This window comes from Parasteatoda tepidariorum, chromosome 1 (assembly GCF_982258835.1).
Source record: "Parasteatoda tepidariorum strain Cologne lab strain chromosome 1, Ptep-v5.0, whole genome shotgun sequence".
In the NCBI taxonomy this organism is placed as follows: Eukaryota; Metazoa; Arthropoda; class Arachnida; order Araneae; family Theridiidae; genus Parasteatoda; species Parasteatoda tepidariorum.
The window spans coordinates 14,436,953-14,463,206 of NC_141755.1; the positions used below are offsets into that span (position 1 = coordinate 14,436,953).

Genomic DNA, 26,254 nt, shown 5'->3' on the forward strand with positions numbered 1-26,254 from the left:
ATAAAGTGCTCTCCTCCCAATGAGTTGACTCATACTCAAATCCCAGTAATGGCTGGTCAATATGAATTCCCACACCTGGCTCACGCCAATCTCAGTGCTGACGTAAAATATCACCAATGGTAGACGGATCATGTGTTAAGAGCCCACTTGCTGTCAGGTTAACCAAGAGAGATTTTCGTGGTTTTCTTCTCCATGTAAAAGCAAATGCAGGTTAGTTTCATCAAAAAGTCCACCATGAAGGCTAATTTCTCCTAATACTTGATCAAGGAGTTGCCTTGTCTTTTGGATTGGGTTCAAAATTACAAGGCTACGGATTTGAACATTGGCAGTTGTAAACTCAAAAAATTGTGTTGGCTGTTGAAGGACGGTTATATAAAAATATATATATATATATTTAGTCATTATTTAAAAATGATCAAGACTTCGCTATAGTATTGGTGTGGGATAAAGGCCAAAAAACTATAATAGTTATTGATTAGAAATATTTCAGATGAATAAAAAAATGACTAGAGACTATATATATATAAACTAAAGTTGTAAAGGTGAAAAAAAAGTCCTTAATTCTTAAAACAAAATAATAATAATACAAAAAAATATATGTTAAAAATAATATTTTCCAGAAAAAAAGTATCCTAAAGACGTTAAAAGAGATAAAGTCTATCAGAAATGCTTTTAAAAATGCTGCACTATCATAACGCCCATAAAATAAGATCATATACAATAGCAAAACAGAAAAAAAAAAAATCTATCATAATTTTTTAAAGAAAATTTTAAAGCTAATATCTCAATTTTCCAATTATTGTAATTTCAAGAAAAATAATAAAGTCTAATAAAAATTTTAGAGAATAGAACTTAAGAATAGAAAAATAGAACTTAAATATGTGTAAATTTTTTTCGAACAATGCATAGTAAAAAATACGATTTTAGAGGAACCTTAATTAAAACTATTAAAAAAAAAAATTGGTTGAAAAATACTTTTTCAAGAAGTACTTAGCCGAATATTTGTTACATCTCAAATTAAAAGTGTACATTGCACCATCATGAATTCTCATTTGTATTCTTTAGATTAAAAGGATGTATTCACTATCCATATAAAGTTCTAAATTGATCAATAATCCCTTTCTTGTTAGAAAATTTTATGTGAGATATAAGTCCTCTTGGAAGGTTTATTTTTAAAACAAAATATATGTTCTTCGCACTTATCTGGACATTTATGTAGTTACTAAAACAGTGTTCATTCCCACCTAAATATTACGTATTATTTTAAAGGATATTTGTAAATGCATTTTAGTATAAATTATTTTGGTGGTTACCCAATTCTTTGTAAAGGGTCGCATTGTTCAAATTAGTAAAAGCATTTCACAACAGACCAGGGGGGTCATGGAGGTTGAGGCTCACAATTTCTTGACCTCCAGCACGATTGTGTAAATATGATCAACATTGTGCACAGGCTACCTTTACTTCCCAGACAAACTTGTACCCTTTGCTATGAATCTAGGTAGGCTTCAAGCCGCGGCTGGGATCGAACCCCAATCCCGCACAATGACCGTCCAGGGCTTTAACCATTGCAGTTCTCAAATCAGTCTACTACTTTTTAACTATGAATACTTTTGGTATTTTTGGGCAATTACAACCTCAAGGTATAAAATCTATTTCCTTTTGGATGACAGGGACTGTTATAGCAGACTGCGTATCCTATTTCAATATACCTGAAGAGCATTGTTTCTTTTACTCCTTAATTTTTTTGTTGTTGTCATAAGTACATTTTTATAGAGATTAACAAAATATACATAAAAATATTTGTAATACCAAACATTTCAAAAAAAGAAGATAATAAAAGAAAAGGAAATTATATATTTATTTACAACTTGAGGAAAATATTTATTACAAAATAATTTGAAAGGAATTCAGAGTATAAAATCAAATAATACTATACATTTTATACATTATATTAATAATTAATTCATGATGACTTTATTTACAATAAGGTGAACAAAAATTAAATATTTAATGAATTCAAATAAATAATTCAGAGTATAAAATCTAATAAATATGAGCTGTATGCAAATGAAAACTAGTTAGTTAATACAGCAGGGGTATTATCCAACTTCATGGTTCTTTATATTACAAAACTATAAATTTCACAGCATAACTCTTTGTCTTTGAAATTCCACAATGATATTTTCACGTTATATAGGTAAGCAATGTGATTTACCTATATATATACACATATAAGCAAGTATACATATGTACTGTTTGTTTCTATAGATACAAATTTAATATTTAGAATCACCTTAAATTTCTTAATTCTTCATTTGCCATTTTCATTATAGAGTTGAAATCCACAGGCAGAAGACATCTCCAAAATTTTCGAACTTTTCCCCAAACTTCTGATGGAAAACAGGGGCTGGTAATCCCATGAAAAATGCGTGCAATTGCTCTTCCTGAGAAATTTTGGTCACGGTGTGTGCAAATTATATCCTTAATAAGTTGTTTAACATATGGTGTATCAATCTGTGGAAATATTGGAAAATTATTTTTGGTTAAATTGAATATATCAGAATACATCAACTTCTAAAATATTGTTAGTTTTTCATTACATTTAATGCATTTATAAATTTTCAAAGACAAACTGTTTCAAAGATGTGCATAAAAAAGAAGAGTAAGAAAAAAAAAGATAAGCATAATGGAACTGTTTTGCTCTATTAATTTTTCAATTTTTTGAAAAGCTTTTTTGAATTAACTTCATTTAATGAATCAGGGATTAAGTTAAAAAAAAAGTTACAATAATATGATTTACATTTCATAATCAAAATGGGCATAAAATGAAAGAAAAGAAATTAGAGGGGTAATTATATATATTTTCTTGATAATAGTTTAAGTTAGACAATAAAACATACATTTTATAAAACGCATGTATTTTAAAAAATTAAAAGACATCAAATTTAAAAATATCATAAGAGAATGTTTCTATATTCTTAAAAAAACAATAAAATAAAAAAAAAAAAACAGGAGAAAAAGTTTCATCATTTCTAATCAGTATTTGAAAAAGATGACAGGGTGTTGATGCATAATAAAGAACTTTTTTTAAAATCAATTTTAAATTTTTTATAAATATTAGAAAATAATCCTTATAGGCAAGACACTTTCTTTTCAAACACCCTGAATTTATGCCTATAGTCACAATATAGAGGTTTGATGTTAAATTACCCATGCAACAGGGTTAGAAGATCTGTAGTAGTAGCTGCTCTATGGTTGCAGGTTTTTTTTCTCCATTTTTTTATGGTTTCAATAACATTATTTTAATAATATTCAAAATATTAATATTAAAATTCAAACTGAAATATCAAATTGATATCTCACTTGATGATTGAAATTATTTACATGCATGAAGATTAACATTCAAAATTTACTAAATTTTTAGAATGACTGTTTTAAACTAAATTATTAAACAAATGAATAACTTCGGCTTCATGTAAATAAATACATAAAATAAAAATAATACTTCAAAAAATTTTCTAAAAAAATTAAGTGCTGTTCAGAAAAAAAATGAAGGTTAGAATATAGACACTTTTATAAGATTTTATATAATCTTGTAGCCAGAAATAAAATAAGAACAAAAGATCTTAATTTGTTTATTGAGAAGGGAGTTATATGACGCTAATTAAATTGTGTAGTAAAAATGTTCACATAAATTGATAAAATTTTGTTAAATCTCACCTTATTACTTATTTTTATTGTAATAAGTTTTAAAAAAAGAATATTTTCTTTCATTCTTAAATTTAAAATTATGAAATGTTCACATAATCTTTTATGAATGTATACTTATGAAGTTGTTGAAGAGGAATGTCAGCTTCAACCACAAAAATGCAATCCTTAAAAATGCCAATTAATTAAAAAAAAAAAAAAAGGAATTGAATTGTACTTTTGTTTTACCATTAAACATTTAAAATTGTTACTGTTACATAACTTCCAACTCATGTGAGTTTTTCTCGATACTCACAAAAGATATTTCCCATTAGTAACAAATGTTATGCTCAAATATTTTATTCTTAGTTTAATAAATAAGATTTAAGAAATTTTAAATTGAAAGGAGGTAAGTTCAAAAGCATTTGAAAAATCTAATGTAGACTGAAAATATTAAAACCTAATTGACTGTGAAGGAAAAGTTGATAATTAGATATACATCCAAAAACAACAGACAGTCAAACTGGTTTAAATGACCAGCCTTTTTTAGAAGTGATTTATTAGATCTCAACCTCTGCGTAAATAATAATTTAGGACTCTTAATGTGTATTGAACTTCCTTCCTTCTTAACTTCATTTTTTATTTGGTCATTACAGAACACTCTCTATGCAAAAGGCCATGTAATAAAAAGACAGTGTTTATAAGCGTTAATAAATCATAACGTCCGAAGGCGAAAAAAAAAAGATTACAAATCAAGAAAAATATTTCTAATAGTCTAAATAAAATAGTCACTAAATTTTACCACTGGATAATGCAATTCTCACAAAAAGACCAATCCAAAAAAAAAAAAAAAAACAAACAAACAAAAACATGAATGGTAGGAATTTTTATGAAAATCTAAAGGAACTTGATTAAGTAGAGGATATTGCATTGTTGTCTTCAAAACTATTGGACATGAAGACCAAAACAAATAGACTGGAATCTTGGAGCCAGTGTAACTATGGAGGGTGGTACAAATGGAGACATCACAGTGAGAATTAAAAACGTTCTATATGCTCCAGAAAATGACAAATAATTTGGATCTCATCTAACTTAATACTGAACTAAAGTTACCAATTTTTAAAGCTACAGTTAAATTTATGCTCTTATCACGAAAACTCGGAAAGCAACAAGAAAACATACGAAATGCTATTCAAACTAAATGTCTCAGACGAATTTTAAAGATATACTGACCAAATAAAATCTTTAACGCTGAACTAACGCCAACAAAATCAGCTTCAAAATGGATGCCAGATGGAAAACGGAAAAGAGGTCTACAGGCTAAATTAACCCACAGGCAAATGATAATAAAGACAAGAAACATCCTGGAATGGCCTGCAAAACTTGTGGCCTCATATACCACCCGGCATAAAGAGAATTAAGTCATATATATAGATATACACACACACACAGATTAAGGAATATTATCAGGCTAATGATAAAAAAAAAAAAGAAGAAAAAATGGAAAAAGAGGAAAATAATCTTGTCTGAGCACTAAATTTTCGTTGAATGACAATTTCAGTTATAAATAGATATCATTATCTAAAAGGTATACTTAGTTCCTAAATATAAATAAAATTATTAGCAAAATAAAGAAAAAATGGAAAAAGAGAAAAATAATCTTGTCTGAGCACTAAATTTTCGTTGAATGACAATTTCAGTTATAAATAAATATCATTATCTAAAAGGTATACTTAGTTCTTAAATATAAATAAAATTATTAGCAAAATAAAGAAAAAATACCTCATTATTAGCTTCTTCATTTTCAATTGATTTAAGCAATGAATCATGTTGGTCAAAATATTGGTTAATAGAATTTTTTATTTCCATGCTATATTCCATGTTTACTTCGTCACAACATTCCCAGTAATGAGAAGAAGAATACCTATAACAAAGTAAGATACATACATATAAAGACATACATATATACACAAAAGAAAAAAAAACCCCGCTCATGTTCAATCGTTAGAAGGAAAAAACTCCCTTAGTTTCAAGAGAACCATTTTTTAAACAGATATTACTGAGTGATATATGATAGAATTAAGATTGACAGAAAATACAAAACTTAAATTTTTTTTTGTTGCTGTTCTGATAATAAAAAGAAGCATCCTTTAGCGAAATAAAATTCCTGTTGCCTCTCAATTTTATAAAATATATAAAATTGCCCCCCCTTTTTTTGAACTTTGACAATTAAATCCAGCTTTTATACCTTTTTTGAACTTATAACTTTTATCTTAAGACTTTAAAATGCTTTCTTGAATTAGCATTCTAAAAAAACTTTCCAGATTAATTTTATCTGCCATTAGACAGGATGTGAGTATGTTTCGATCTTCTGATAACTTTATTTTTTATATTAAATAAGCTGTTTTTATTTCTTTCTTGATTTTATTCTTTACAATTATTAACTTCACTTTTTTTCACACTTTCGATTTCCAGATTAAATTTTGTGATTTTATTTTTATATTAAAATTAACTTTACTTTCTCTTCGTAATTTTTACTTTCAGTACTTAATATTTTAATAATTGTAGAAGAATTTAATAATTATTCTTGCTATTTTATAACTCATTAGTTGACTCATGTTAGCATTTCAGTTAGTACAATAATAATAAATGCAATTTTTTAAACATGAAAAAATTAAAACTGAATAGCATTTTAGCTGACACTTCCCCGATTTTTTAAGGATTTTGTATTCTTATTTATTATCACTATTATAATTGGTAAAATAATACATTACTTCAAAAGCCAGCAGTACTATATAGTGAGAGACTATTATTGGAAGCAAGGTTAAGCTATGAAAAGAAGCGACACCGAATTCTGCCAAAAAACTTACCGTGCTTGCATTATAATTTACCAAGCATGAAAAATAACGCACATGCTTAGCTTAGTTTATTATTCAATTTTTCTTAATATAAATATTTTCTGAAAAATATTACAAGTTTTACTCATAGCTCTCATTACATTTATATACACAATATTACATATTTTTAATATTTATCTTACTCTTCAATATATTGCAATATTTGGCTATTGTCAATAATTTGGCATATTAGCCAGATACAGTGTGTTAACAAGATATCATTGCATCCCTAATTGGCATTCAGTTCACCGGGTTCAATACCCCGCAGTGGCAGTGGAACTAGCTTTAGATAGATGGGTACCAGATTGTTCGGAAAATTAAGGTGGCTTAAGTGCAATGTTGACAACATACAGTTACTTGCATTATAATTTACCAAGCATGAAAAATAACGCACATGCTTAGCTTAGTTTATTATTCAATTTTTCTTAATATAAATATTTTCTGAAAAATATTACAAGTTTTACTCATAGCTCTCATTACATTTATATACACAATATTACATATTTTTAATATTTATCTTACTCTTCAATATATTGCAATATTTGGCTATTGTCAATAATTTGGCATATTAGCCAGATACAGTGTGTTAACAAGATATCATTGCATCCCTAATTGGCATTCAGTTCACCGGGTTCAATACCCCGCAGTGGCAGTGGAACTAGCTTTAGATAGATGGGTACCAGATTGTTCGGAAAATTAAGGTGGCTTAAGTGCAATGTTGACAACATACAGTTTACAAATGTTTAATTATAAATATTACTGAATAAAATAAAATTTCTTTTGTCCTCTTATTACATGAATATTTTAATTAATACAAATATCTAAATGTTAAAGAAAGGATGAATTACTTTTGGAATGTAGCAAATAAAAGTCTAAGACTTTTTAACTGAGCTTTTTCAGATTCAAGAACTTTATTGTACAGAAAGTCAAGCACTAAATCTCTTTCTTCATCACAGAGATTCCCAGGTGCCATTACATGAAAGGACAAATCAGAGAACTCAACCATCACTCCCGTTTTTCTTTTATCTAGATAAAAATTAGTTTAAAACTTATAATATCAAAGACAAAAAATACCTTATATCATATAAACCGATTAATAATCATATGGTTATACATGTATAATTATCAATAATCATTATTAATGTACTAATAAGTTAAAATAATAAGCAAAAAGAAATTTTAGAAATATAGATAATCATGAAACCCTTATTTTAATGATATTTACCCTTTTGGACTTAATTTAATTTGTAGAGCATATTTTTAGGTTTTGGGTATTTTTCCCTTTTAAGGCATTTTTCATGTGAGATTTTTTGACCTTTTACATTATTGTAACTCATCTTGTATAAATATCCTTGGCCAATTACAAACTGCCAACATCTCTTTACAATGCACCTACAAGGCTCACTGCAATAAATGTAATAAATAACGTCAGCAGATTGCAAAAAAGGCCCGATTCTCCAATCAACTTACGACAAATATATAGTGCTGTAATCAATACTAGAGCTGAAACCTACTCAGTAAAGAGAGAAAACGTTTTCCCCCCCTTCCTTTTTTAAGCTTGTTTTAGGGAGAAATAAAGTATCTGTGACCACCAAGAATTATTAATACTTATGACATACATATTACTTGAAAGAAATTTAAAGTGAATATATATTTTGTAATTCAGAAATATAAGTGGTAGCTATGAACAAAATAACATATATTACCTATATTAACTACTACTAGCCTGTACCTTTTTCCAGTTAAGTAATGAATTTTCAATAAATCTGACCTTTTATCATTTATTATTTAAGCCTTTATTCCAAATTTTAAAGAAAACTGCAACTCAGTTTCTCTTAATCACAATTTAATACAACTAATCTTATTTCCAGAATTTAATATATGATGCATTTCAGATTAAATTCTTATTTAATTAGAAAGAATTTTTTTACATTTCTTAAGGGCATTTTTTACTATTTTTAAGTAATAAAAATCCAGGGCTCAATAATCATTTAAGATTGAAAATCATTAAATTCAGACAATAAATATCGAGCTTAGAGCAATAAGCCAAAACTATGGTTTTTAGAAAAGTGTAGATGGACCTGAGAAGCAGTTGCTGCTTTGGCAAAAAAGGTTCACATGCTTTTAATTATTTAGGTGGCAGAGGTTATTAAGTAAATCAGGATTAAGGGAGGATAACAAAAATATGCTATCATGAGTTGGTATTGAGCAAGAGCATCATGCCAAATGAAGCACAATATAAATTTATATTTTGATGGGATAAACTACTAAAAATGTGTTTCGCTAAATCGAAATTATTTAAGCATTATTTATTGTGCAGGTATATGTTTTTCAAATTTGAGCATCATTTTGAAGTACTGCTTTATTATTTATTTACTTTTTGTTTTCATTCTATTAGAAGAATGGTTATTCAGCTAGTTATTAATATATTATACTTCCAAGTCACTTACATTATGTGTAACTTTGTATCTGCTTATTTAAGACGAAACAAAAGAATTACTTTATTTTCTTTAAGAATATATCATGCTTACATATAAAACTACCTCTTGTTATAAAATGTTTTTAATTAACAACCGTTTTTTCCCCCAATAATATAAAGCTTTGAAATTTCATTAGCTTCTTAACACTTCTATTATAAGATTTAAAAGAAAAATTACCACAGATAACATAACATAACACACAAAATAAATATATATAGAATACACAATATCAATAAAATACAAAAATTTAAAAGAAAAAAATTATGAAAATTCAAATGTTATTTCTAAAAGAGATAAAAATTTTTCCTATAATACTCTAGCCCGTTGTCTAATTTACTTTGTTAATCTGCAACATTATCTTCATAAATCTGAATTTGTTTGCAATCTCCACACAGTCAGACAGAGATTATCATTGCAAAAATTCAGCCTAATCTAAGATACGTGTAGCATTTGCAGGGGTAATTGTGAGTCTAACTCAAGAAACTTGAAAATTTCTTAAGTAAACTCATTAATGACACATTTCAAAAAATTAATTTCTTTATAAATTTAAATCATTGATATTTTCAAAGCATGAAATTCTAATGAAATTATATACAGCATAATTTAAACAAATAATTAAGTATAAGTTTCTTTATCTCCAATCACATTTATTATTTTAACTGAAAAACTATTTACAAGTGTCAAGTATAAATTCTAGTTCTAATGTTTCTAAATAAAATATACAAGAATTTTTCTATATAAATGTGATCGATTATTTCTCGAAACTTCTGTACCTTGAATTTCCAAAACTTCCGGATCGTGGTTAGCAAAAAATCCGGATTTTTTCCGGAGCGCAATCATCTCTGCATTTGAAAATATAAGGTCCTTAAAAACTATGCATAAAAATTTAATGTTCTTTACGCGTGTGATTTAAATTTAAGTTGTATATTATATGATACTAAAAATAACAAATCCCTACACAGTTAATTCTGTATTCAAGTAATGGAATTTCATTTTTTTGTTATTTGCAGCGTTTCTCAATTTACCTTTTCAATTTTTATTTGAAACAAGTTTAGAAATGTTTTAAAAAAAAGGTCTCAACAATTCCTCCCTCCCATTCGTTTTCCTTTTAAAAATAAAACTTAGAGATAAAAAATAAACATCAGATGCTGCTATAAGCTGGCAAATGAAATAGCTGCAAGAATGTCAGTGTAACTAAATATTAACTTTCATTGATAAAGAAATGAAGTTTCCATGGTAAACTAGTTATTTAAAAACATATTAAAAACAGACACAATGCACTTTGACGAACAGAGTATCAAAACAACAAAAAGTAAGAATACAACATAATAGTCTTCTTCAACAGAAGATTAAGTACTCTCGTACTACAGATCAGGGATGACATCAAGGACTACGTGTGATCAACCAACAGCAAATGAAAAAGACAGATCAAACACTCGCAGTCCATGATGTAACCAAAGTAAGTTGAATGCGTGAGAATGCTACATCGCCAAAAACGGGTTTCACAAAATTGAAGATCTAAACTTTATTACAGTCGCTCAAAATACGATCAAATAAAGAAAAAATCTCTTTTAGTATTTATTTATCTAACATAATTTTCAGTGCCCGGCGTCGTGGCGGAGCATTTCAGCTACAGGGATCCTTTATAAACACCTATACAAACTTTTAAATGCAATAGATATCAATAGCAATCAAATTTAAATATGAAATTAGATATCAACAGCAGTGCAAGTATCTTGAAAGAGACTAATTACATTTGAATTTATAATTGGGGTCAATACCTTTCCATTCTAGTTTTCTCAATTCACGCTTCAGAACAGAAGACTTGCATCCAATAGCAGAAGAAAGCCTTATAACATCAAATGTATACTGGGAACTTTTCTTCCATATTTTGCCACATTCTGCATCTAGTGCTATAGCTGCAGATATAACTGGATTCTGAAATGAAATTAAATAATAAACAAGGAACACAAGCAAATTATGACCTTCAGACTAATGTAATAGAAAAGTATAAACAGGCAAACATTATTTTCTACCATTATTATAGCGTTCATTATTATAACATTGTTACCTATTTTAACGGTGCTTACATAAGTAGCGCAGATAAAAATTATGCTTAAAAAATTCAAGTGTACCTTTAAAGCTAGATTATGCATTTGTTGAGGTCCTCCATAGCACCTAATAGAACAAGTAGCATATGTAGGAGAAAGTATTTCTATCCACTTATTAGAGTGCAATTCCAAGTAACAAAGTAAAGTGGATATATCTGAAGAAAGAAAAAAGAAATGGAACATATAAGATAAGTTATACATAGGCTTAACATGTTTTCCATAACAAGCCAACAAAATAATGAACAATAATAAGTAGGTGCTTATTAACTTTTAATCCTTTGAACTCAGTTCAGAGCATTGATCTGGTAGCTAACAAAACTAGAAATAAATTGTGCTTTACAGAGAATCTTTTGTAAAAATTTGCTCAAGTTATGCAATGAAAAGATTTATATCGGTGATTTTGAGCTATATAGAGATGCTATATAGAGAGCTATATTGAGATAAATAGAGAAAAGCATTGCAACTCAACATTGTTTGATAATAGTTGTCCATGTATAGTGATTCCGGAAAACATTTCAACAAACATTTAATTTTTGTTAAAACATTTGCCTACTTTTGAAAAAAATTAATGAAAAAGCGAATTTTTAAATGTAAAAATTTGTCCCTGTTAGAAACTTATACTTTTTTTTTAAAAGAAAATAATGTCCCGTTTATAGGTAAATTACCTTCTAATGAAATTTGGAAAATATATAACTTCATAGTGTAACTTATTATTATTAAACTTAAATATAACACTTTTATACATTTATATTTAGTTAAAAAATATTTTTCTATTACTAACCTTTTTGAGTGAGGTTTAATAATTAAGGCTATTAGTATAAAATATTATATCTATTACATAAATGTTTGTTTCTTAGAGAATACAAATTTGATGAAATTCATTAAATTTTGTTAGCAAATACCACCATTCAACATTGTTTTAACAACAGAATGATACTACAGAATGATACAGCATATAAACATAACAATTAGCGAAGGAAAAGTAAATAGTATTATTTAAAAAAATTATATTTGGTGAGTGAATTATGCATTATAAATTAATATTAATAATTATTCAATGCCGATGAAGATTAAAGAAGAGGTGTGCAGGTTTGATCATGCAACTATACTTCTGCAACTTACTTTCTTGTTTTACATCTAATTCTTGTACAGTATCATTGATCGAAAAAGCAATTTCATGTTTAGAACATCTAAAAGTATCATCAGATGTCATCTATGTAAAAAAATAAAGGTTAGAATTTCGTTTTATTTTTACAGTGAAGAAACAGATTCATGTAAGTAAAAAGGGTTTTTCTTTTAGTTGCAATAAGTATTGTTTATAGTGAGGGAAATTTCATTATAATGTTCCACAAAAAAATTTAATGTTTTTATAATATTACTGGAGCATAGACAAAAGTATATTTAAATTGCTAAATATGAGATGAAAATTTGTATTTTTGCCTTAATTAAAATTGAATGAATTATTAAACATGGAAGTATGTTAAATGCACAAGTCAAGCTTGTTTTCTAAAATATTTTTTTAAATATTTATTTTTAAAAGAGACTGAAAAAGAGTAATTATTTGATGTTAAAAGTAAGTTCTCACTAAAAACAAAGCAAAGTAAGGAATAATTGTTATAGATATTCAGTAGTTAAAATTTGTTATAAGCTAACACAAAGCAAGATTTTCAAAAAAAAATAAATAAATAAATAAATAAATAAATAATAATAATAAAAAAAAGAAATAGTATAATTGAAACTATCTTAAAAAATTATATTTTGGCACACCATAACACCTTATTTTGCATATAAATCGAGTTTAATCATACACGTTTTCATTCAAGTTACAAAATTAATGAACAAACAATACTCAAATACAAAATATTAAATGCAAGATTTTAAAATTAAGTTAGGTTTTAGAAAAGTATTTTTTCAAATTAATCATTTCACAAATTTCCATTAAAAAAAAAAAAAAAAAAAAAAAAAATTGAAAGCAGTTTTTTAAAAAATAAAGATTTCACTAACACTTCCCCTAAAAATAACTCAATTAACACAGTTAAGTATAATTTATTCATTATTTGAGAAAGGAGAATATTTTTGTTAAGACTAGTAATGATGTTAGAGAAAGTAAAAAGCTTAATTATTTCGTTTAATTGATTTATAAGTTTATTTTATAAGAAGAAAGTTGCATTAAATAAAAGCAGTTATAACTTTGTTTTGATCAAGAAATAATAATCAAAAAAATAAGATTACGAAAAAAAATATAGGGACATTTCCTTAATACAGTGTAACCTCCAGGAAAGACCACCTCTATGTAGCGACGACCTCCTCTTATTTACGATCACTTTTGGGAGGCAGGGAATTTTTTTGAAGAAAAACTTTGAGTTGAAGAAAATCTTTATTAAGAGATCATTAAAACTTTTCCTAGCGAACGGGTAAAACCTTTGCACTAAATGCGGAAAAGGTCAAATACGGAAACATGAAGAAATATCAAAACAAAAAATATTAACCAAACAAATAAGTAGATTAAAATATTTTCATAATATTTGTGTGAGGCTTTTATTTAGTGAGCTCTTTTTGATGATCTTTGAAAGAGATCTACAACCTCATGTTGCATTCAAAGTGCATTAAAGAAGATGCAATTAATGATTTATTTTTAGAGTTGATAGTTGAAATATAAAAAAAGTTATTTCAGAAAAAACTAAGCATTTTAAACACACAAACCTCTTTTCATCTTCTAAAGCTATTAAATTTTTAAAATATAAAATTAAATGCAAACTTGAACAAAAAACATAATTGTTAATTTATTTAAAATAGTTCTATCATTCACTTGCTTTGTAAATTTGTTTTTACACATAATTAATTAGTTAGTAGAGATACTTTCTATCGAAGCTAAATTCTATTCATCAATTCAGTTTTCATGATGCCAACAAAAGTGGCATTTCCACACAAAGAAAATGACACTGACTAAAATTAAAATCGTTTGCAAAAATCCTGTACCTTTGATAACAATTTGAAATCAATGGTGGTAACTTCTAAGAATGACCAACCTCCATTAACAACCATTTTATTGTAGAACAGAGGGTCGTCGCTCCAGAAAGGTTTCACTGTAGAAGAATTGCTTCCTTGCTAGTGTTAATTTCCCCCCATTTAAGCCATCAATATTTTTCGAAATAAAATGTTTAAAGATATATATCATTGATTGAGTTTAAAATTATTGTTCTTAAGAGTAGAACAAGAATAAATGTAACACATACTGTTTTGGAAGTATCATCAGAATTTGTGTTCAAGGAACTACATTTACAAGGCAGAAAAACTTTTTTCAAAAGTTTCCTCAGAGTATGTCGGTCAATACCATCAGAGTATATATGCCTTTGCTGTTCCCAGAGATCATTTTGCTGTAAACGATAAAGTAAAAACCTAAGTTTGTTTATAATTGCAAAGCTAAGCTCAGTTGATACATCGATATTTAAATATAAATGAGGGAAAAAAATCAAAACATATATGAATTAAAATCTGAAATATTTTAAAGTTTGTATAATTTGAAGGGTCATATGTAATGTTTACATCTAACAGAACATCTAAAATACAATGATATTTGAAGATTGAAGATCAAGGGGGACAAACGATTAATGTCCATAACAGCTGATTCAGCCAAAAAATGAATTTCAAGGTTTGAAATTATCCAAGAGCAGGCCTTACAAAAATCCCAAACATTTATTTATATCCCCAAAAAATTTTAAAATGAAATTTGCAAATGAAACAATCAATGTTAAAAGGTGGTATGTTACAAATCTGCACTTTCGAGAAATTTTTTTTTTTTATAATTGCTTCCAAATTGCTGAAGTCTTTTTCTTTAGGCAGTCTAGAAAATTACTTGGTATTTGATAATCGGCGATTGATATTGTAAAACAAAGAAAAAACTTATTTTCATAAAAATGTTACACACTTCCCTTTTAACATTGGCCGCTTCAATTCTTGATGTTGAGAAAAAATAAATTTCAAAAATCAGTTTTTTAAGCAATATTTTCCTCTAACCAATATTTACTCATTATCATTCACTATATCTTCTTTGTTCTTCATTCTGCCTCCTTATCTGTTCTTCTTCTGAGGTACATTCAAAACACGGAGGTTTTCATATAATTCTCATGCCTCAGATTTCTCTTAATTTTTTTTCCAGAAATAGCAAATCTTGATGTCTAGCAACCTTTAAAGGGATACTAATGTCGTCAAGTTTACATTTGGGAAAGATTTCTTTATGCGTTCATCTGTGCTGATTGCTTATTAGTATTGTTTTTCACTCAGCCAGTAACTCAGATGCTAGTGTTTTTCAGTCAGATGCTTGACAATTAAAGCAAAATTTTTTTTTGTGTGGAGGTGAATGAAGTAGGTATTCATTCACCATAAAAAGTCGTTTTAAAGGATATCTTAAGGTTATTTATACTCACCCTGAGTATCCTTATTGTCAGAGTACGAATTGGACATTTTTTGCGGGGTAAAAATCAGATAAATGCTTCCTCCAATTAAAAAAATCCCATCTCCCATCATAACTGCAGTGTTTGGACAGTAACTGTTTTTCCCCAGGATGACCCATCTGCACTGAGTGATAATTCTCAGGGGAAAACGACTTTCCACGTTAATTGTCAAAATTTAGTAATACTAAAAATGCAACAGACGATGATTCAATCACTCTTTTTGTAAAATATGGACACTCTACTGTGTTCTTCCCTTGTGATCTTCATTAAAATCATATTAAAAAGTTACGGTATATTAAAAAATGAGTGGCAACTCATAAGGAAGATGAAATGCAACATTTAAAAAATATTAGTTGAAACATATTAAAAAGATGAAACTGAAGTAAAAATGCCTTTTAACAAAGGTTAATCATGAAAGGATTAGAAATTAGTCACTTATTCTGAAAAGATATAAAAGTTTCCTGCTACACTTGTGATTCAGTGGAGATGCAAAATGAGTATTGTGACATTTTTTAGAACAATCTTATAATTTAAAACTGATGTTACATTACCTCACTATCTAAAAACAGGTGACAATGTGAGTCCAGTCCATCTCGTCCAGCTCTTCCTATTTCTTGAACATAACTCTCAAAATTTTTAGGCATGTTATAATGAATAATGGCTCTTACATCAGGTTTATCCAGACCCATACCAAATGCTATAGTAGCAATAACAACACGCAGTTTACCTATTGAAAGAAACATATTATACTAAAATAGGAGCATAAAAGTATAAATATTTCAGAAAATTTTTATTTAAAAATTTATGTATATGATACTGTGAAAATTGAAATTAGTGAATGTCAACATTGTGAATAAAAAAAAAAATTAGGTGAAAGACCAAATTACAGTGGAAGACCAAAATTAGTGAATCGCAACAGTCTAACGAGAGTTTCAAAAATAAAATATTATAGCTATGTTACTGCAAAATATACAAAATTAGCAAAGGTCAACACACTGATGTGAATGTTTAACAGAATATACTTTTCTTAAAAAATATCATTGCTTCTCACTAAATGTTGAAATTCAGAATGCACCATTATGAGGGTTATAAGAGAGAAACAATTAAAATAATTTTTTTTTTAAACAGTCACCACTTGCTGAATGTTTACATTTCGTTACATGGTCTTTAAGTGTGAAATAATGATATTTAACTAAGATGAATAGTGATATTTAATATTTACTAAAGGACTATTTGAAGATTGAAACATGCCAGAGAACAAAGACATTGCACTAATTTTGTTTTTTTACAGTAATATACACACATATATTAAAAAAAGTATCATTTTTAGCTTTATGTTTTATTACCAGACATAAACTTTTTTTGAATAGATCTTCTTCTAGGAGGAGCTAATCCAGCATGGTAGGCTTCAGCAGTCCATTTGAAACATCTTTTTTCTTAATAAATAAAAAGCACAAAAAATTAATAATTGCAGTTACAAACACGAATCTCTATCAGTATTATGAAAGATTTCACTTAAAGGATGAATTTATAATAAAATGGTACTTACTAGACTTAGATTTTTTCTTTTCTTTTAGCAAATTCGTATCTACTTCATCTTGCATGCACGTACGTATAAGAGCAGCTAAACGCTCAGTTTCAACACGACGGATGCAATATATAATAATAGAAGAACAATTGTGAAACCGATCTCCACTGAGTAGCTGTATTAAAGCCTGTAATGATAATAAATAACAAAAAATATATTAATAAGGTTGAGTCTTTATAAATTATATCACCAAAGTTGAAGATGATAACTTCATATAAGTTAATTGTTAAAATTTAAGAATAATTTTTATTAAATTCAGTCATTTAAATAGTTTCCTATTTTTTTGTAAAAAATCAATGATATATTCACATACGATAAAATTTTGTAAAATTCTAACTAGTTAGCAAAAATAAACTAAGTTAGCAGGTGCATTAGTTAGTTAATATTGCATTAGTCAGTTACCAAAATTTATGTATGAAAATAGAATCACATTTTCATACATAAATTTTACTAAACAAACGCATTAAACTTACATTTGCATTAACAGTTTATTAATTTTAAGGACATGCAACTATAAAGGGTTTTGTGATGTTAAGTAGGATAAATAAATAGAAGCATGCATGGTTTTTCTAAGTGTTCCCTTAATTTTAAGATTTAGATTCTTAATTCAATTTAATTTATATGCTTTAGCTTCCTTTTCTTTCTTTTTGGCTTAATTTCAAACAGAAAACTCCGATTTCTACGAACCAATATTCTTTACAAACTTTCGAAAAAGAGAATTTTCTTTTTCAGAGTCTTAAATATTGTTTTGAATTCTACAGAATGTTCAATTTGTTTTATGAATGGCAAAACACTATAAATTTGCTTTAAGATCAATTTTTTGAAGCATCTGTTTGAGGTATTGAATGAAATTTTGAGGCAATGAAATTGGGTATTAAATATAGATTGCTACTTACATTCAAAAAAAAAAAAATTATGAAGTCACACTTTATATGATAAATTGTATTTTTAAAATTTTTCCAGGGACCATCTTAAACACTTTTTTGTTTATATTATAACCATATGTTTTGGAGAAAAATACATAGAATTCCATGGTAACTACTACTTAAAAAAGACTGAACTACTAAGACTAAACATAACTACTGAAAAAAGATAACTAAACTGAAATTTTAAGAAAACAAGTAAAATTACTTGCTAATAAAGATTTAATCAAATAAAAATTTCTAAATAAAATAAATTTTGACATTTTTCGATGATGTAGTAATTTGTCTATTAAGGTTTAATCTTCCTTTTGAAATTTCTTCAAAACTATTCTTAAAACTATGTAATAACTTTGTTTGCAAGTTGCAGAGATTTAAATTTTTATGCATCAAATTACTAAAGCTTTTATTGTCAAGAATTAATTTCATATTTTAATTAATTTTTATGATTAATTTCAAAAATAAATTTAAAGATTAATACAATAAGTATCTTGTAATCAAGTATATTTTTGTAAGATATATTAGAGATTTTCTTATGTTGTAGATGGTATAATACTTTATGTACAAATGTATATTTTATTTGTAATGAAAAATAATAAATTTCTTGTTTTTTAAGTATAACATTAGATTATATATTTTAGATACATACTCTGTCCTTATCTTTATCCCTTGAAATAGATAAATGAAGATTTTGAGGTACATTAGTCTGACCAACAACAGAATTTTCTGAGCTATCTAAATTTAAGTGAGTGATAATATCAGTTATAGCAGTACGAGTAGCTGTAGCTGTCAAACCTAATATGCATTTCACTCCAAGTTTTTGGGTCAAAACCTAAAAGACAGAATGTAGAAATTATAAAGATGTTCAATGCCGCAAACATAATAAAAGGAGATATAGCAGTAGCTTCATAAAAATATAATCTCAGTACATCTTTCTTGTTTTTAAACTTTAAGAATGGATAAGAATTCATTACTACTAATCAGTTTGCTTTATATTTGAATTAATATAAAAATCTAGCAGTAATTAAAATGAGAAAAACTAAAAAATGTAGTACTAGAAAATTATAATCTCACTGGTAGTTTTTTAACTATAATAAATTTTATGACATTAATTTTAAGAAATGTTCATGTTAAATAATTAATAAAAATGACTCATAATGAGCAAAATAAATAAATAAATATAAAATTGAGTATTTCACTCAAAAGAAAAAAAAAGCATTAAATTATTGGATAAAATTTAAAACTATCACTAATAATTTAGGAAATTATAAAGAATAAGCATAAATAAGAATTCAGAATGCAAACTAAAGCATTGAATCATTGATTTCATGCAAAAAAATGTACCAGGACTTGGAAAAAAAAAAGAAAAGAAACGAATGCTCATTGAGAAGTTTGAATGTTTTGAATTTTCATGAAAATAAATAATCTGGATGTAAATTTTATTTAATATTATTTCATTTATGAGGCTGAAAAGATTGGTACATGCCTTAAAAAGTATGTAATATGTTATAACAATAAGGAAAAAAAAATCATCAAAATGTAACTTTAGTTATTTTACTTAACATGTCCGCCTTTAAAATCAAAATATATTTATACTATTTAAAATTATGAAAAAAAGTGAAATGTTGATAATTATGATCCATGCTAGTGCATGAATTAAAAATGAGCCTTAATACATTTTAAAGAAATATTTTGTGTATGAAAGTCTAATGGTTTGGGGGTGCTTTTAAAAATCATAGAGAATTTTGTATGTCATTCATTTTAAAGAACATCCTTTATAGGATATTGAATTATTTCAAGAAATTATAGAAAGTTCCCAAATACTGTCTTAGAAGAATTCACTGAAAAACCTACTAATAATCATGAATGACAATGTATTCATACACAAAATTACCAACATCAAAAAATAGGTTAAACCGTTAAATAAGGAGATGAATCCCATCACCTCATATATTTTTAAAAATATTTTTATTACTTTTGTCTTAAAATATACATAAGTAAAAAATAAACAAAGTGCATAACAATAAAATTTCAGTTCTATTGGAGAAATATATAAAAAAAAATTATTTTATTTAAAATTAACGAAAATTGGGTGAGGCTATAATTTTCTAGAACGTTATAGTTATTTTTAAAAGGATTCATACAAATTTATATTCTAATATCTTGATCATAAACAAATTTTTCAGTGATAAGCCACACTAATCTAATACAATATAAAATTAAATTTCTAATTAAATAAGCACAGATAATCTAAGATATTTCAACCCATTACTTTATTTCAATAAGATTTGTCAAAATTTTTTATATGTTAATATTACATTTAAAATTGATTTAAATCATTTCTTTTATAAATTTAAAAATAATGTAATCTGACAAAAGTATAATTAATATTATTCATGTTAAAAACTAAACACAGCATGTAATAACTTGGTGCTCTTTTCTATTATATGAAAGGAAAAACTTCAAACAACTTTTCACAGCTAGCTTATTAAAGGACAATGAAATATAATACACAAAATTACAAAATAATAATAATTAAACAATTCAGAAACCAAGTTGTAAAATATTTTATATTAAAATCTATAATTCTAAAGGTAACTTTTCTGAGCAAATTAGTATTACGTTATGTTAGTTTTTCAGTATATAAAAACTTATAAGTAACTTATCAATAGAATTTTTAAATTATTCCTTAGATATTTTTGCGGTTACTAAAACGAATTACCTTATGCAACTGCAAATATGAGGGTCTGAAGTTATGTGACCACTGAGATAAACAATGAACTTCATCAATGCAAACAAATGATATTGGTGGCATATTTGGCAATTGCAATTTTTCTAAAAATCCATAGCTTATTACTGCTTCTGGGGACACTAACACTATCTGCACTTTACCATCTGATATTAATTCAATTGCAGTTGTCTTCTGAGAATCAGACATTCCACTATGCAAACAAACTGCATGTAAACAAGATGGCAGACCAGTTACCTGGAGAAAAAAAGGAGTTAACTTTCATATTAAAAATGCAAATAAGTTTAATGCACCTTAAATTTGAAGTCAATTGATAAATATTTGTTCAACTTATGAGTTTGGCTCGTTAAAAAAATGTAGGTTAGGGAAAAACGTTTTTGAAGTTTTATGGAGAGAGTGATGATAAGCTGGATAATTATTTCTAATTTGAATATTTGGATTATGTTTCTTGATCATGAAACTTTGGGTAGATCGCATTAAATTATTAAAAATAATAATAAAAAAAAAACTCTAAATTCTTAAAACAGTCTAACTTTTGATTTAAGCATAAATTTCATTTATTCATAATTTTATGACTAAAAAAGAGAAGTTATCATAGCATTAAAAATTATGGTTCACCTAACTTTAAGAATAGGACAACATAATAATAATAATAAAAAAAACATTGTAATGTATGGTATTATTAGATTTATTATGAAGAAAATTGCATAACTTCGGAATCAGCATGATTTTCATTTCAAAGTTATTGTTTTTTTTTACCTACTAATAATTATCTTTTAGAATTTCTAAATCTTATTGAGATTTTAAAACTTTTTCTGACCAAAAATAATATAAGTTTTTTATCATAAAAACATGATAAAAAAGTATGATTACTTTTTAATTATCTTAAAGAAAAAAAAACAATCAATACATCCCAAATGATTAAAAGATTACTATATAACTTGCTAACAGTGCAATCACAGCAAACTCAAAGTACATTAATTTTCACCCAAATTTTCAGTTAACTTTCCAATTCGAGAAAAAGGAAGTTTTTTATTTTTTTACACATCTTTTTAAAAAGTAATCCATTTTTTAAAATTAAAATAATATAATTCATAAGACTTATATTTATAAGACATATTAATTAATAAAAATCCATTATTGCTTGCTTAGAAAAAGAATTTATGAAATTTTACGACTGTGACACCCTAAGATGACAAACCTTTTCATTTGATCTACAACATTTTGTACAACTTTCAACATATTGTAATCATTTATTAGTAATTTGCCTCTTCACTTCATACGTAGAGAATAGCTATTAATTTTTTAAAAAATTTATGTTATCTGAAATTATAATATTTTATATTTATAAGCACATTTTTTTGTTAAATTAGTAGTAAAAATTCAAGATGTTATTGATGGAAGAGCAAAAATAGTTAATCTAAGCAAGTTTTTTTGCATATGAATTTTAAAGAGAATTTTTTTAAGATATCAAAAAACTTACCAAACTGAGGTTAAAGTTATCAAGGTTTAACTATACATTAATTATTTTAAAATTTGTACACTCCTTTGCTGTAATTTAGATTCAATTAAAATAAATGCATTGCCAAGAAGAACATTAACAAAGAAAAAAAAAATACCTGATCCTCCATTAATGATACTAGTGGAGATACAACTATTGCAAATGATTTTTGAAACTTAGCATACATGTATGCAGGCAGTTGGTAGCAAAGAGATTTTCCGGATCCAGTGGGCAAAACAACCATAGTAGATAAACCTAGGTATCAAATGAAATTTATTTTTCTTAGATACAAAATGTTTCACTCATTAAGTATTAAAATACTAAGTTTCAAACTATTTAATTTAACCTGCTGCTAGCATGATAACCTGATTTATCCTTTAAAATAATGAATAATAAGAATTACAACTTTAACTCCTTATATTAATTGAACTAACTTTAAGAAAATGAAATAATGAACAACTTGAAGCATAAAACCATTACACAAGGTTCAATATTTATCAGTTACTCTACTAAATTGTCAGCAATTATAAATATTCAAGTTACAATGAAATGTAATTTATGAAGTTTACAGTTGCAATGAAAAGTTTTCACAGAAATTAGCTGTCAGAAACACATATCATAGTTGTCACACATATTTGAAATAAAACAATTTATTCAAATGCATAACTAATTTGAAAATCTCAAGAATGATATGATGATAATAAATCATATTAATGTGAAAGCATTATTCTGATCAGTTCTGCATGGTTTTCAAACCAATAGAGTTTTTAAAACCATACAGAACTGGTCAGAAGCATTTAGTCAGTTCAGTTGGCACATGCACTAGATGAGAATAAAATTATCACAGAAAAAAATTATTCCAAGGGTTAATTTAAAAAAAAAAATCTTTTTGTGCTTTATGCATGAAATGAGGACAGTTCTAGAAAAATCTATAATTAATAACTGTACAGTTATTTCCTGTTAAGATAGGTAGTACAGTAGGGAACCGATTATCCGAAACGATCGGGACCATCGCTATTCCGGATAACCGATTTTTTCAGTTTTCTGAATCGCTACAAAAAGCCGTTTTTTTAATTGTTAAACCCAAGTAAAAAAAAAAAAAAATATTTGGAAATAATCTTAAAAAGAAGAAAAAAAGATGAAGTAATACACTAATGATTATTTCCAAAATGATGGTAAGGTAAACATCTTTAAAAAAAAAAAAAAAATCCTAAAATCTTAGGAGGAAAATTTTTTGATTTTTTTTTTAAATGGCGGGAAAATTTACCGAATTTCGTTCCGGTTTTTCGGTTTTCCAGTTTTCTGATTTCCGGATAATGGGATCTGTACTGTATAAGGTAAGAAATATAGGTAATAATCCTTTTCATTCAAAGATAAAGAATATCACAGCATGAGGTTGGAAACAATATCATAAGTATACAAACATTATCTCATATTTAAAAATACTCATTACATTTACATAAAATGGGGAAAAAACCATGACTAATACACAGTCCCAGATGAGCCCTCACCTCCATAGCCCGGGGAGGGGGTGAGAAAGAAGGTTGAGTTTGGTATCATTAGACAGGTTTTTCAAAATATTAAACAAGAGTTTTTCTTTCGATTTAACATGCATTTTTCGCTTTATATTTTAAAAGATTTTGTTCACTGTCTTCATTTTGCTATTACAACACCACATATAAATCAAAAATGCAAGAGCTTAATAGTAAAATCAGTGTATTTTTTCTGAAAAATCTTAGTTACTTCTACCTTACACTAGGGTAATGAGATTGAAGGGAGGGGGGGTATTTTTGAGTTTAGTACTATTGAATGCCTCTTTTGCAAATATTTCAAGTTTGTTTTTAAATTTTCGGTCTAATGTGAATTTTTTTGGAGATATTGACTGTTTCCATACATTATTGAACATTATATTATTATTTTAAAGTATTTCATACTAGTACCTAGAAACATTTATTTGGTGAAAAGGAAATTTTGAAGTAGCTTCAAAATTTTTTTTTAATATCCTTTATTTGCTAAGTTTAAAAATGAGATTTAGCTAATATTCAGCTCAAGATGAAGCACACAGAAGATTTTTTCGTTAGTTATCTTATTTTGTTTAAACAAAAAAGTTAGAATTTTATATTTACAGGCATGTTGAAAAACATTATTTGAAACTATATACTTACTAAAAGTTTAAATGAACTAAAAAGTTAAGAGAGGTTTCGTTTTTATTCAAGTATATTGAGGAAATACTACGAATAAATTTGGTGGAAAGAATGCATTAGATATTTCCTTTAAATGAAATACTTTAAAACGAGTAAAATAAAAATCAAATTAAAGAAACTTTTCATACCAGATAGGACTCGCATAATAGCAATTTCTTGCCCATCTCTAAAGTTAGAATATCCCATTTCTTTTAAAGCATCATATACAGCTTTAGGTGTAGCTATAAATAAATAAATAAAAAAATAAAATAAATATATAATGAAAATAATAGTTATCAAGGTGATGATAATTTTTATACATGTTCAAGGGTACGAAAGCAAACTTTTATATTTTTAAAGTGTTAACATTTTAAAGTTCAAAAGCTTTCCTAATTTTATAAAAGAAATAAAATCTTTATAAGATACAGTAGTTTAGTACTGTTTGGAATAATATTTGAATATAAAAGAATTAATAATGCTGTTAATTATCCATAATTAATTCTCGTTTAAACTCTGGATACAGATTAAATTAACATTCTTCTTCTAAAATAATAGAGACCAAGAAATTGGCTTGGTAAAAAGATAATTAATTATAGCCAAAATAAATTTTTAAAAAATTATCATTAACCAATTGGAATAAAAAAAAGAGGAAAGCAAAGTATGGCATAATTAAAAGGTTTCCATAACGGGAAAATAAAAGCAAAATTTCTATTTACCATCAAGTTTTGATACTTAGTTTATGCAGCAAAATAAATTGTACCCATATTACTAAATTAAGAAGCTTCCTTTGCTTCAAAAATATACAAATCAGAAATAACAGTCAACATGTTTCAAGTGCTTGAAAAAAAAATTTCCTTTTAAACGAAAAAAAAAGAGAAAAAAAATGCACCAAAAATTTGTAAGAAAAAGATATACTGATATACATATACATCCCAGGGTAGAGTACTTTTGCTTTAGAGGACTTGAAAGTGCGTTATTTATGGTTTAAAAAAGCAAACATAGCGTCAATAAAAAGTTAAAAAACTTTGACCTTTTTTTTTTTTAAATGTCAAGAAAATAAATAAATTACTCTCACAGATTTGAATTTAAAATGATAAGCAAATAACTTGAAATATTCATAAATTCAAAAAATAAATATATAAAAAGGAGGTACAATTACATATACAATACACTGCACAAAAATAATACATCTAATACTAACTTCTCATCTTTCCATTTTTGCCCACTGTATACAAAGGTTCAAGACTGCCTTTCATTGATTCCTCTTCCTCTAGAAAAATGTTGAAGTCTTTGATTTCATAAGAGACTGAAGGATCATTTTCATCGGGTATGCTGATTACTTTAGAATTCAATGTAGATGTTGATACTGAAAAGAAATTAGAGAAGAAAATTAGCTTTTACTGTATTTTAAAGAGCAATTTAAATTACTAAATTACAAGTAAAAAAATTATCCTTTCTTAGGTAGATGTAAATTTAGTGAATTTAAACCAAAAAAATAATTATCAAGTTTCATAAATCTGAATAATTATTAGCATAATTGGAAGTAAATAATTAGTGTAATTAGTAGTCAGTAAATAATCAGTGTGATTGGTACAACATCCTAACTATTATGTATAGTGTGCAAAATAAAAAAATATATCACTCTGAATAACTTTCATTCTAATGATTGCATTTTCAAGTACTA

The 26,254-nt window shown here is 26.5% G+C and overlaps 1 protein-coding gene across 4 annotated transcripts in view; it reads right to left on the reverse strand.

Annotated features, from left to right (window-relative positions):
• Window positions 1-1,833: 1,833 nt before the first annotated feature.
• RecQ4 (RecQ4 helicase) overlaps window positions 1,834-26,254 on the reverse strand; it is a 33,210-nt gene continuing 8,789 nt past the window's right edge. For all 4 annotated transcript variants that reach the window (XM_087159601.1, XM_043042837.3, XM_087159605.1 and 1 more), the window contains 15 exons: window positions 25,772-25,936; window positions 24,720-24,812; window positions 22,506-22,642; window positions 20,860-21,123; window positions 18,787-18,969; window positions 17,179-17,344; window positions 16,976-17,065; window positions 16,181-16,356; window positions 14,412-14,552; window positions 12,298-12,388; window positions 11,200-11,330; window positions 10,846-11,002; window positions 7,433-7,610; window positions 5,470-5,611; window positions 1,834-2,514 (listed from right to left, as the gene is read on the reverse strand). In XM_087159601.1, the coding sequence (XP_087015727.1) occupies window positions 2,290-2,514; window positions 5,470-5,611; window positions 7,433-7,610; window positions 10,846-11,002; window positions 11,200-11,330; window positions 12,298-12,388; window positions 14,412-14,552; window positions 16,181-16,356; window positions 16,976-17,065; window positions 17,179-17,344; window positions 18,787-18,969; window positions 20,860-21,123; window positions 22,506-22,642; window positions 24,720-24,812; window positions 25,772-25,936 (2,339 nt within the window). In that variant the 3' untranslated portion in view covers window positions 1,834-2,289. The remainder of the gene's footprint in view (window positions 2,515-5,469; window positions 5,612-7,432; window positions 7,611-10,845; window positions 11,003-11,199; window positions 11,331-12,297; window positions 12,389-14,411; window positions 14,553-16,180; window positions 16,357-16,975; window positions 17,066-17,178; window positions 17,345-18,786; window positions 18,970-20,859; window positions 21,124-22,505; window positions 22,643-24,719; window positions 24,813-25,771; window positions 25,937-26,254) is intronic.